We start from the raw sequence: 13,530 nt of genomic DNA on the forward strand, positions 1-13,530 counted from the left end.
GCGGCGGGGCCGCGGGCGGCCGGCGGGGGAGGGCGGAGGGGAGGGGTGGGCGGCGCGCCGCCAGCGCGGCTCCGCGGCCTGGCCCGGCCCCGTCCCGTCCCCGTCAGCGTCCAGGCCCCGGCCCGCGCCTGGGAGCCCCGGCAGCGGGGGCAGAGCGGCCCCGGCCCCGGCCCCGGTTCCCCTCAGGCGGAGGCGGCGAGCGGTGACGCCCCCGCCCCGCGGCCTCCCCCATGGTGGGCTTCGGGGCCAACCGCAGGGGCGGCCGGCTGCCCTCCTTCGTCTTCGTGGCGCTGCTGGCCGTCATCGCCGTCCTCGCCTTCAACTGCTGGAGCGCCTCGTCCCGCCAGGCGCTGCTGCAGGAGGAGCTGGCCGAGCTGCAGAGCCAGGCCCAGCGCACCGAGGTGGCCCGCGGGCGGCTGGAGAGGCGGAACTCGGACCTGCTGGGCAAGGTGGACTCGCACAGGAAGCAGCTGGAGCAGAAGGAGGCCGACTACAGCCACCTCAGCAGCCAGCTGCAGGCCCGCGACGGGCAGGTGAAGCAGTGCGAGGACAGCAAGGTACGGCCGGGGGCGGGCCGGGGGCCGGGGGCCAGGCGGGGCTGCTGCCGGCCCGGGTCTGTTCCAGGAGCGGAGCCGGAATTAACGGGGGCCGCGGGCGCGTTGGCGCTGAGAGCTCCCCAAGCTCCCTTTTCCAGACGTCTCTCGTTAATTTCTGTGTTAATTTCCTCCTCAGTTTCTTCAGTCTTTGGTGATCGGTCAGGGAGCTGTGCACAGCCTTAAAGCCAGAGCCACAGCTCGCTCGTCTGCGAGGGCGCTGGACCGGGTGTGCTGTGGGCCGGGTGTGCTGTGGACCGGGTGTCTGTCCGTCCGGGTGTCCGTCCGGGTGTCCGTCCGGGTGTCTGTCCGGGTGTCTGTCTGTCCGGGTGTCTGTCCGGGTGTCTGTCTGTCCGGGTGTCTGTCCGGGTGCAGCACCTGCAGCTTGTCGCTGCACCTCAGAACATCTCGCCTGCCAGGCGCTGGGTCTGATGCAGCCAGCGTGTACTTGGGGAAAAAAATCGTGCTGCTGTCATAACGTGTCACTTCTCTTAGCCACGCCACGCCAACAGGAAATTCAGCTTGCCCTTTTATGTGGACGTGGCCTGGGAATTCCTTTCCTTACGGAAAGGAGAATGAGTGAGTGCATCAACTTTCCCTGGCCTGCTCTCATAACAAATGCCGTGAGTTAAGAGGAGTTAAGCCTGCGGTAGACAGCAGACAAGTTCTCTTTTACTCAGCCATGTGCATGGCAGCGTGTGCTTCATTTGCATACGGTTCATAATTCTACTGTCTGATTGAATGCTTTATCACATTCGGATTTATGGAAATACCACCCTGTCAGGCTTATCGCTGGCTGAGTTTGTTTTTCTGGCCATTTAATATCGTACTTTTAATGAGCAGGGTAAGAAAATACATTTCTTTGTCACAGAAAGTAAATACTTACACATCTTAATCTAATTATCGGGAAGTAAGTTGGGAGAACTACCAACTCTTTCAAATTGTTTTAGTTTGTATCAAAGTTATGTTTTTTTTCCTACTAGCCGTTCACACTAAGCCATTGTGTGTTCAACAAACGTGATTTCTTTTTAATTTATTTTTTTCTGATTGGATTCCTGAGAGATTGGGATAAAAACCCTGATGAGGTATGTAATGGTAGATAGCAGTGCTCTCCATCGGAAATAAATACAAATTAAATGCATTGTGACGCCATAAAATCTACTTTAATCTATGAATAACTATTTTACACAGGCATGAAAGTATTAGTCTGTGACAAGTAAAAGAAGCTGAACTGTTGTGCTGGAATTAAAGCGGTTAGGTTGGTAACAAAGATGATTACCCTTGTAAAAGACAGAGAGCTGGTTATAGTCTTCTAAACTGATGTGTTCTGTGTTTGTTTTTAATTGAGCATTAATATACAAATAGTGAGGGCAGGTAGGTTTACTTGTTCATTGTCCTCTTCAATAAAAGCAAGCATCCACAAGTGGTAGTGGGTTGAAAACACCGGGGGTGTCCATCACAGCACCTAATTACGTGCTGGAACTCCCTTCCTTGGGCTCTCGTGGATACTGAAATGGTAAGAATCCATGGCTAGCACTTCGCTGCAGGACACCAGGAGGCAAAATGCCAGTGAAGGTCAGGGTGCCTCATGAGAATCACTGGAAGCCCTCTGATGCGGCGTGCAACTGGAGGTGCTGCTGAGCTGTGTGTGCGCTGACCGCTTTGTTGTTCTCTGTGAACCTGGCTGCCCTGTGAATGCTTTCGGGCTGGCGTCTTGCAGGGCAGAGCAGGAGGGCAGCAAAAGAGATGAGACTAATGAACCTCACAGTTATTTTTTATTGTTAATATCATGTATATTGCGATACATGACCTGTATCTTCTTTCTTTGTTCCAGAAGCTGCTATTTTAGATCATACGAGCTAGTAGCCTTTGAATATCATAATTTCTTTGCTTGTGCTCAAAATGGTCAATGTGCCTTAATAGGTGAGAATAGCAGTATGGTGGTTTTTTTTTTTTTTTTTGGTAACCAGTCACTGACCATTTCTCTTTTCCTCCTCTTTGAACTACTATCATGTTCTCAGTGGCTTATATCCTAATTTAAAGCCAATCAACTAACCAAAACGATGAAAAACCTTTAAGTGACTCTAGTTCAGAGAGTGAAACAGTCAAGAGATCTGTTACCGAAAAAAAGTGCAGAGTATGTATAAAGCACCTGCCCAAAAGACTTGACTGAGAACTTTTTTTTTCTTGGAATAGAATTTGGCAAAGATGTTCTTTGAACAAGCTATTCCAGTGATCCCAGCCCATTTGTGGAATATGGGCGCTATAATAAAGCACCAACACTGGTAACTCCTGGGCTGTCAGGAGATCACAACAGATCTACGTTTGTTTCATAGCAAACTCATTTGAAAGATGCCGATCTTGTGCCTGTCACAGCGTCAGTTCTGCTTTGTGCTCCTTCATCTTTGTAAGAGGTTCTTTGGTGGTCACGCAAATCAACCGTGCATTTTCCAGTGCTGAGGCAACCTGAATTTCTTCCGTCAGCTTCCTCCTAGGTCAGTGATATCTACAGCCAAGCCCAAACCCTTGCCTCTCTCCTCCCTCCCTCTGCACACATAACAAGCCAGCCACACTGCACCAGAATGTAGATCTGTCATAAGAACAAAAAGCAAAGATAATAAAGTGGCCTCGTGTCTTGTTTTTTAAAAAATAAAATAAAACCACACCCCCACAAACCCGGCTCACACTCAGAGTTTGAACCGTGGTAAGGCAGCACCTGCTGCTCGCACGGTGTGGAAGCTGAGAGGCAAAGGAGGAAACTACTAAATGTCTCTTGAGGCTGCCATGAAGATGACCCCTAGAAATGCAGCTGAACGTTTTATTTCGTCGCACTGGAAGCTGGAGAGCAAATGACTGTAAATCTAGCTTGAGCCGTTCTTTACCCAGTGTATTTAGGCCTTCCAGAGCTACTGCCTTGCAAATCTCACAAAGGTATTGTAGAACACCTGGAGAGGTGCCTCTTGCAAAGAGAGGTCTTCTGAAGGAAGAAACAATAAATGGGGTATCTTTAACTAGAATTTGGAAAAGAGCCTTTCTGGGAATGGGAACTACGTACATGAAAATGTAAGCTTTCCTCCTCGCCAAAGAAGAGATGGTAAAGAAAAGGAGCTGCGACAGAACGTGGCAGTGATCAGAAGCTCGGATTTTGTACAGCGGTTGGTAACATCCACGGTGGAAGCGGCAACTATAAATCACCCTCTTTCTACTAACGAGACCTGGCTTCTTGGGAATTCTCTTTTCCTGTCACCCTGTGCTCGTCTTGGTGAGCTCGTGGTGGTCGCTGGGCCCTGGCACAAAGCGGAGAGAACTCCTCTTGGGGAGGCAGGCGGCTGCAGTGGCTCAGCGTTTGGGAGTCCTGAGCCTTTCATGCTTGTTTGCAGCACACCGTGAGGATGCATTTTTCATAGCTTTACACAGCCCTTTGCCGTCAGCTCAATATTTGATTGAATGGCAGGAATTTGTGGTGGAGAGCTTCCAGATGGCAGCCATCCAGCGTGTAGGGGTTCGTATCTCTGTATTTGCTATTGCAGCTCCTAGGAGCACGCCTTGTTCGTCCCAAAGCTGTCGCTGGCTGTGCTGGGTGGGTAACACATCCTTGCCCTGTAGCCGATGCCTAGAAGTGCTGCTTCGTGGGATGAAACTGGTGACTGAAACGTCCTTGGAAGCAGCCGGCTGTGTTCCTTTTTGCCAAAGCCCCTTGGTAGCTCCTCGGTTCGCAAAGGTGTAGCTTCGCAGCGGTGATGCTGAGCACGTCTTTCTACCTTACCGCGTGTTGCTGATCATTAGCGTGACAAATACCGCACCTCCAAGGCCGTGGTAATTGCCTGATGGTGGCACTGGCTGTTCTGAAAAAGGCACTGGGCAGTTACCAGTAGGAAGATCACGGAGCTGTGGAACGCAGCCCCTTGTGCTGTCAGTCTTTCAAAGAGCTGTGGTGTGCTGCTCCAGCGTGTGCCGCAGCCATGCAGCGGGAATGCCCAGGGGCCTGAAGCGAGGCAGAGGGGTATGGACACCTCCTGTGCTGCTTCGGCAGGCGGTTCGGAGGGCTTTTGCCCTAGAGAAAGGAATGACTCATAGGGAAATATGGGTGGATGCGTGCTTATTTCATTGGGAAGCAGTTGCCACCTGTGTTCAGTCCTGCAATAAATGCGTAGACGTAAGCTCCGGTGTGTCTATAACTTTCTTTTCTTACGTTGTCTTTCTTTATATGAAGAGACTGTTACAATTTGCACAGCACTGGAAGGGTTGCCTTTGCGTATAATTAGCTCCAGCAATTTCTTGTACACTTCCCAACTGCTTTGGAAAGGATCTGAGAAGCCACAGAGAAATATGGGTGGTACCAGTGGGTCTGGATTCCGGGAGGACACAGATCTGAAAGAACTGGACTTGTGCCACGGTTGTGGAGTGGGTTTTCTGCATGTGTAGGTGGGACAGATCCCATGAATCATAAAAAGCTGCTTCTGTTTCTGTCCCTCTGATTAGGGACATTTGCTGTCAGCTGAGCTGTTTTGGCTGTAAATCCTGTCACTTTTCTCTGAAACTCAAAATTGTCAAAATGAAGGATTGTGTGATAGAACTGATGCTATCTATCTACAAATCAAACTCCTGTTAACAGAGACAGTTCCCCCTTTACAGGTCAGATGTCGCTGCCCCCCGTTCAGTTTCGGGGGAGCAGCGCCGTTATGCCACACGTTCCCCACCCATCGCTCCGCGCCTTCGTGCGGGGTGTCCTGCGGAAAATCCCCATTTCAGCAGGTCTCGCATGGCTGTAGCTCCTGAAGTTGTAACCGCCTGCCTGAACCGGACGGGAGGGAAGGAACGGGGCAATCAGAGCTGGAGAGAAGGAGTGGGGCAATCAGAGCTGGAGTGCCTCTCGTATGTAGAGAACAACAAAAAACAAAGGCAAACACAGTCACTGACACGGTGTTAAAGAAACAAAAGGTTTGAAAAAAGGGAAGCTGGAGGTGGGTGGAGGAAGCCCTAAGAAAGGAAGGGCATTCGTCTTTGTTTGCTTTGACAGGAAAGGCAGGTAACCAACAGGAAAGGCAGGTAACCGACACAGGAAAGGCAGGTAACCGGCAGGAAAGGCAGGTAACCGACAGGAAAGGCAGGTAACCGACACGGCACCGAGCTTCCGAGCCCGAGCGGGAGCAGCCTGTGTGCACGTCGCCTCCAGGGCTGCGTGCTCACACCCTGCTTTGGAGTAGGAAAGGGAGCTTCTCAAGAGCAAAGACAACTCGATTTGAAATGGCACCAAAGCTGTGTGTGAAAATACTAATGGCCAAGCTTTCTGTTGTTTTTTTTTTGTTTGCTTGCTTTGCCTCTTTTTAGTTAACTGCATGCAGTCTTTGCTACTCCAAGAGGTAATCCTGGCCTTGTGACCCAGGAATAACAGCCCTGTTTCAGCACCCTTTTAGAGTTACCCTTTACCTCAATCATGAAACTCCAAGAGAAATGATGACAGAGTCAGTGTTGCCTGATGGTGGTCATAGATTTTTTTCACCCTTTCTCAGTACGCTCTCTGTATCTGCGTTTTTCCTCTTAATCTCTGTTATTTTTGTCTTTGTGTAAGAGCAAGAGGAAACATCTTGATGACTTTGTGTACGTGCATTTCTTACTTACTGAACTGCTATTTTTTTCCTTACTAAGAATACCAAATTAAAAGCTGTTGTGGAAGTCCACTGGTGTCAGATTCTCTCTTAAAAGAATAATTTGTGTTACAAATTTTATCTAGCATCACATTAAATATTTACTTTAAGCATACATTAGGTGAAACATTGTTTTTGCTTATGATGCTGCTTGTCTATTTTTATATACTTTTTCTATACTTAGGCTTTGACGTTGGAAATTCGCTGGCCCCTTTGCAGTATCAGAATTCAGTGTGTTAATTTTAGCCCTGGCAAAATCTGCTTTTTTAAATAGAAATATGTTTGGAAATAAATTGATCCAAATCCTTTCTAGCAAAGCCTAAATATATCGTTTAAGTTGATGTTATCACTTACAGATAACTAAATATACATTATTTATGTTTGCAAGAACTTCTTATATGTCATTCCAATGATTCTTTACACATCTTCACAATGAAAAAAGAATGAGTTCAATTGTACCTCAGTCTTTACAGTCTAAACCCTCTCTACCTTGCCAAAGATTGCCTGTATTTATATAACTGTTTTTTCCTTTCAGATGAAGCTGCAGAACAATATATCATATCAAATGGCAGACATACATCGTTTAAAGGGTAAGGAATTTAAGGCCAAACTGTTTTTGTGGACTGTGAAGCTGCACGTTTTGTAATTGTTGAGGTACTGCAGAATGCAGCTTAAATGAAAGATTGAATGATGCTTGGAAGATTGCATAATCTGAAATTTCATGATGCTCATTGGTTTTCTAGTCTTGGATATAAGCGTAGGGTTGGCCCTCGTAGGCTTTGCTCCACTGCCTGCAGAAAGATGGGGTGTCCTGGCGCTGCTTGCTCCCAAGACGCTACAGTCGCTTTCGTGACCAGCTGCACGGTGCAGTATAGTTGGATCAGCAATGCTGTGATACTGATGCTGGGGTAGAAGAGGGCCAGAAAGCATCTTTTTAGGCTGTTATTACGGACATCGTAATCACGTCTGTGTATCTTACTGTGTTGGTTTTGGAGAAACCTAGAACAGCTACTGCCAAACTTTGTACGTGCCTGCAGACAACATAGTTGACGCTTCTGCCTGTAGCTTTAGAGTTGCAGCTTAAAATAGTAGGGAGTTTAAACAATTATTTGTATCCTTAAAAGCAGGGGGAAGAACCTTTAGAACAGTTCCTTGTGAAGGCAGGAAATGTACAATTTCCATGGATGGTGTGAAAGTACCTCTTTTTTACATTTATTGCAGAAAAACGATAACATAATGGAAATTTTGTGTTATTCAGAATAACAGATTTTTTTCAGAAAATTGGGGAGATTTTCAACAGATAGGTGAAATAGCGTTGTGTAAGTTTTCTGAATGAAAAGGTAAAGAACAATTCATTTTTTTTTAGTTTAAGTCATAGTATCAGAAGAGTTGTTCTGTAATCTGTAGTGACATCTGGCATAAGCAAGTTGGCATTTTTTTCAAATTAGTTTAAGGATCTTTATGTAGAAGGAAAGACAAAACTCGAGCAAGTTTTTAACTTACATAGCAATATTAAAAGTCGTATCTGCCATGGGGCATTTTTTTATTATAGCTGTACATTCATGTTGGTTTTTGTTTTTTGGTCTAGAACAACTTGCGGAGTTACGCCAGGAATTCATTCGTCAGGAAGATCAGCTTCATGAGTACAAGAAGAACAATACTTACCTTACAAGGAGACTGGAATACGATAGGTAAGTCTTCAAGAATTTTAGTAATGGTAGATTTGTGTCTATGTGATACAGGTCCATTAAAAAGCACAAGTTAATCGTATTTCTGTTAATCCTCAAGCTTGAGTGTACCCATTCAGTGATGCGACTGACTCAGCTAGTTGTTTGATTTCGAAGTTCTGTTGTTAATGTTGAGGTCTTAGTTAACAAATACGTGGAAGAGTTTAATCGACAGTGTTCTGGAAGCCACTAGGGTTGTTAATTGCTGTCTTCCGAAAAGTGTAATTTATTGAACTGAAGTTGAAAGCATTGCGTATAATTGGAATTTCATGTATGTTAAAGAAGCAAGGAGAAAAATTACTCCTGAAGCCCTAGGGAATGCAGAAGATTAACACAGAAAATGTTTGAAACTTTTGCCAAAAAAAAGTACGTACCTGTTTCTGTGTGTGCTATGCAGAGTATTTGCAGGTTTGTGGGAGATGAGAATTTTGTGAATTGTGTGGATCTCTCTGTGGCTTGTTAGAGAAGTTGGGACATCTAGCTGTGTCATTCAGATCTTGTTATTTGAGTTGGTAGCAGTAAGCGATAGTAGTAGTTGTGCATCTTCTGTGTTGACAGCCATGGAAGACGTATTGCTTTCCAAGTGGAATAAATATGTCCTGATGACAGATTAACTGTGAAGCTTGAATTTTCGGTTGCTTTCCAGGTTTCGGAGGAAATGTCTTCAAGGCATGTTTGTTATCTTGCTGTTTTTCTGCTTTGTCCCTATTTTTTTCCAGTTCTGCTTTTTTTTTTTTTTTTTTCCCTGTATTCAGTCCATTTCCATTCCACAGCGAAGGTTTTTGGACAGACTATTCTAGTTATATTTCAGGTTTAGGTTTTTGTTCCACTTCATTTTTCCCCCTATTTTATATATGGGAGAGCAAATATAACAAATATAATATGAAACAAATGAAATATGACTGATAACGTGTTTCTAATTAAGTCTCCAGTGTGGGCAGCAGATCAAGGAAATGAGACTGCAACATGAAGAAAACATAAAGAAATTAATGGACCAAATTGTACGGGAACAAAAGGTAATGCACGATTACGTTTCTTTGAATTAGAAGAACCCAAAGTCTGCTGGTTACTAACTCAGTAGTTCAGATATGCTGGAGGGCTTGCGCCTTTCTCCTCTTTTGGTTAAACACTGTACTGAGCAGCCCTAGGTGGATATCACTGTAAGGCCATCTGCATGTTTTGCTGTCATTGAACTGAGCCTTGAAGATGAGGCTTGCTACAGCCTTCTTGCATGACACCATCACTCAGGATTTTAGTTTCTTCTCTGTAAAATGGATATTACTTTAGCTCTGCAGGGTAGGATCTGTGTTCTTGTACAGGTTATTGCAAAGGGGAGCTTGAGCTCTGAGGCGTCTAGTGCTAATGTGGTGCAAATATCAATAGTGTTTAAATGGTGTCAAGTGTGTAATTATATGGTGCAAGCTGTCAGTAGAATATTAGTCTCTTTCCTACAAACAGATGAAATAATCTATTTTTCTGAAGACTTCTGTTCCTTGTTTAGTCTCTGTTTACAATCATTTCAAATAATAAGGCAGACTTCAAATAGATTTCAGTCAGATCTTCCCTTAAAGCTAGAATTGTCTTTAAGTATGTGACCTTAGGTTTAAGGCCGATGATGTCTTTACCAGTCTGTGATGTGTTTAAGAGCTGAGTTGGCCTTCACTCCTTTTACCATAGTAATTTTCTCTGTGTGCCCATATAGTTTTGTTTATTTATAGATTACAAGTGGTAGTTGCCTGCTAGAGGCAGAACGCTAGCAAATGTAGCACCTATGAAAATAACTTTCCAAGGTTCTATATCTGTTCTATTGCAATTAAAACTAATGTGTTGTGGAACGGTAATGGTTTTCTTTCCATTCCTTTGGGATAACTCTGTTACTCACAAATTATGAATGGTTCAGCTGTTGTACATATGCCAGTGTAAATGTTATACAACCATGCAATCTTTTACATTTTGTGTGTCCAGAATCTCACCTCCTACCCTCCAGGCTGAAGTTCATATGTTGAGGACTTCTGTTGTTTGTTTAGATGATCATCTAAGTTATAAACGTGATTTTGCTTGCCCAAAGTAATCTTAAATTTGAGAGTTTGTTTTTGAATTTTCAGGGATATGCTTCATGTTGTTTTCTTATTAATTTGTTCTAACAGGCCGCACAGAAAATTCAAGCCAGTAAAGATACTGAAGTAAATCCCAATAGTGATGACCAGGCAATATCTAAGACTGTTACAGAGACAGAAGATAAAAATGCAGAAAAGAATGAGCAGCCTTCAGATCATGTTGTAAACGGCAAAGGTATTTCCTTTTTTTGTCAGTTCTGATAGATAATGAGCCAAATGTGTTGCGTCCTTTGCTGTCGTACAGAATCATGTGTTTATGTGAAGTAGAGCAATGTGTTACTTGACTCAGGTAACTTGATTTTAGCTCCATGTCACCGTACTAAGTTAGAGTTTACAGGTATCCAGGGATTGTCATGTCCTTTTTCTGGGTCCTTTTGTGAAAGTAGTTTCTTGCACAGTTTTGTGTTCATTTTCTTAGTTTGTTTGGCATCTCCCTTCCTCATGTGGCCAGTTGTGAACTGGGGATTGCCACTCCACTCACTGAAATTTGTCTTGGGGTGAGCTGCTAAGGAAGGGGCTTGCTGCAGAACAGGAATATGCACAGAAAAGGTGGTTCAAGGTGAGGAGCATTGAACTGTGAGAACTCTCCAGCTGGGTAACTGACCAGGAGCAGCGGGAAACCTTTGGTTATGAGCTGTGCAGGAGACCCGGCAAGTAATTATTGTAATGGTTTCCTGCTGCTAGTCCATTCCAAGAAGTATATGGGTTCTCCTTGCTTCTACTTCTTGTACCGCTGAATCCAGACCTTTTTGTATCAGTTCAGTGCCTGTTCCAGCAAGCTTCTTGAAGCAAACTAGAGCAGTGCATCTGTTTCCCATCCTTTTCTGAAGATTGCACTGACTTTGGGATCAGTGCTCCAAAGCAGTCTTGAGGGAGTCTGCAAAACAGCGTAAGAAGTCTTGTAGTTGCATTAGCAATGTGGGATGTTTTCTGCGCATGAAAGATTTTTCTTCTGGTCTAGGAGCCTTCCACAAGAGGGAAATTCAGCCTTAAAACTTAAAGGTTAATAAGGCAGAACATCCTATTCTTGTCTTACAGAGAAAATCAAAACAGGAGGAGATGCAGGCATGCCTGAAATAGAAGATAATGACCCTGCTAAGGCTGAAGATACTCCCACAGGTTAGGAGAAATATTCTAATGCTTTCACATTTGGGTTTTTGATGTTATATATTCTGCATAAATACTGTATGTTTCATAGTGAATGCAAAGTTTTAAAATTTGCCTATGATAGTAAAGTTCAAGTGGGGTGTAAAATCTGTTTTTTTTTTTTTTTTTTTTTAACTGCTTGTTACAGATTTGAATTCTCAAAACTGAGTGCCTCAGCGCTTCTAATAATTTTTCCAGGAAACCTTGTATTTCATATTTTCATCTGTGATTTGAAAACAAAAAAACAATATATTTACAAGATTGTCAGAGGAAGAGCTGATATTATATTCATGTTTCATGTTAAGGCTTTTGTCAATGTGTTTTGTTCTAGCTTTAAAGAAGCCACTTATTTCAGCTCCTAGAAGTGATGGTCATCAACCTGTTATAAATCTTCCAACTGAACAGCCCCACGCTCCAAATCTGGCACCAGGTAAAATTCTTATTAGCAGATGTGTCAACATTTTGTGGCAAAATTTTTGATTAATATCTGCTATGATATCATGAACACTAGGTGCACATGGCCAGCCTTTTATTCTTGTTTGATATTGTTACGAAAGGAAAAACAGCTATTGATACCCATTGTATACAAGGTTACTACAGACTAGTCTTAGTGTTGGCCTCCTGAGGTGGCTGGTTACATGATCTCTTCTTTCTCTACACACACATGACAATTTTGGAGCATTTTGACCACCTTCAGCCAAATTTGACAGCTAGAAATTTCAAAGGTAAGTGCTTCAAGATTCCTCCACTGGACAGAAGAGAGTAATAGAAATTAGTACGCCCGCTTAGGGTGCTAGTTAGAGTTGCAGCATACCATTAGGAGTTGATTGAAGGTCTGCTTGGAGATTAAACAGTGGTACTACCACTTGCTCAGTGGCCTCCTGTTTCTGTTAACAGCTAACTTTAGGGTGATGTGTGGGAGGTCTAGGATGTGAGAGAACTAGAAGTACTGCAGAGAAAGGGTTTGGAAGAATTGCAGTTAGAAAAGACACAAATCCATAGAAAATATGTTTAAAATTACTGCTTGTGGATCAAGTGACTTTGTTTTAATGTCAAAGAGAACATTAAGTTATGTCTGCTCTGTGCTTCAGGTGGCATGTTCAAATGCTGTCCTGCTAAAAAACAGAACTATAACATATGTGTTGTGTGTTTGTGACATGACTAAACAATTGGAAGTTTTTTTATAAGTTATGCCCATTACTGGTTCTTTTGAAAAGAAGCCAGCAGAAGTATTTCTTAATTTCTTGCTTTCTGTAGTGGATAGATAAGCAGATTAGAATACCGACATCAGTGAGCTCAAGGTTTGTATATGCATTTAATGTTTAATATTCTAAATGCCAAGGCTTTTAAATATTTCTTTTTGTTGTTTTGAGGAAGCTCTCATTTTGAGTTTTATTAATGAGAAAATGTGAATATGGCAAGTGAAATGCTGGTTTTGTTGAATTTAGGAAGAGTTTATCAAGAGAAAGTTACCATGAATGTCAAGGAGACCAGGGTTTTCTGTATTCCTTGGCTGTGTAGTCCTGTAATTCTGCTTTTTATTTTAACGTAACTTTTGTGACCTACTGCCACAACCTTCTGCTCAGATCGTAGCTCTTGAAACACTTTATGTTGCTTGCTAGATTTTTGGATATGAAAGCAGAATCAGCAGGAGGAAAAAACAATATATAACTGCATTATTCAAGGCTTCATCAAACACTTAAATATTTACTGAAAATCAGATCAGAAGCTAACAACTGAATATTGATTATTTATAAATTGTGATGAATTATCTTTTGCAGTAGCGTTATAACCATCTTTTGGAACCACATAAACACTAAACACATTTCCTTATTTTGTAGGTTTGCATGGTGGCAATGATGGAAATGTTGATACTGTGAAAGAGATACCTCCAAATTCTCTTCAGCATTTAAGTTTTGGAGAAAATATGGGAGGTCAGAAAGAACACAAAATTGAAGCTGACCATATAAAACTTCCAAAGAGCAAAGTTGGCGACTTGCAAAAGATGAAGCAAAGTAAGTTGGTCCATGTCATATACTTTTTTTTATTTTCTATCTGTTCTATTACAGCCTGTTTGGAAAATAGGAACCATAAGAGCAGGTGGCCTTCTGGAGAGTAAGCCTGAAAAGAAATGTAACATTAGGGTGTTTTTAAAACAAACAAGGGACGGCATGCCATAATGTGTCATCTTCCATATGTATCCAATCAGTACAAAACCCATGTTTGCTTATAGGAATTTAAAACATTTTAGGAAACTACTCCACTTCAAATAGATTGTTAATTTAAGAATTTTGGTACG

At 43.2% G+C, this 13,530-nt stretch overlaps 1 protein-coding gene across 2 annotated transcripts in view; it reads left to right on the forward strand.

The window, feature by feature from the left end:
• The first annotated feature begins 8 nt into the window (after nucleotides 1–8).
• Nucleotides 9–13,530, forward strand: part of GOLM2 (golgi membrane protein 2) — a 23,059-nt gene continuing 9,537 nt past the window's right edge. Inside the window, exons 1-8 of one of the 2 annotated variants that reach the window (XM_083850354.1) lie at nucleotides 9–557; nucleotides 6,777–6,831; nucleotides 7,830–7,932; nucleotides 8,894–8,984; nucleotides 10,116–10,260; nucleotides 11,124–11,204; nucleotides 11,563–11,661; nucleotides 13,073–13,246. In XM_083850354.1, the coding sequence (XP_083706480.1) occupies nucleotides 231–557; nucleotides 6,777–6,831; nucleotides 7,830–7,932; nucleotides 8,894–8,984; nucleotides 10,116–10,260; nucleotides 11,124–11,204; nucleotides 11,563–11,661; nucleotides 13,073–13,246 (1,075 nt within the window). In that variant the 5' untranslated portion in view covers nucleotides 9–230. The remainder of the gene's footprint in view (nucleotides 558–6,776; nucleotides 6,832–7,829; nucleotides 7,933–8,893; nucleotides 8,985–10,115; nucleotides 10,261–11,123; nucleotides 11,205–11,562; nucleotides 11,662–13,072; nucleotides 13,247–13,530) is intronic. The other variant, XM_083850353.1, reaches the window with a different exon arrangement.

Source organism: Anser anser, assembly GCF_964211835.1.
Source record: "Anser anser genome assembly, chromosome: 10".
Lineage (NCBI taxonomy): Eukaryota > Metazoa > Chordata > Aves > Anseriformes > Anatidae > Anser > Anser anser.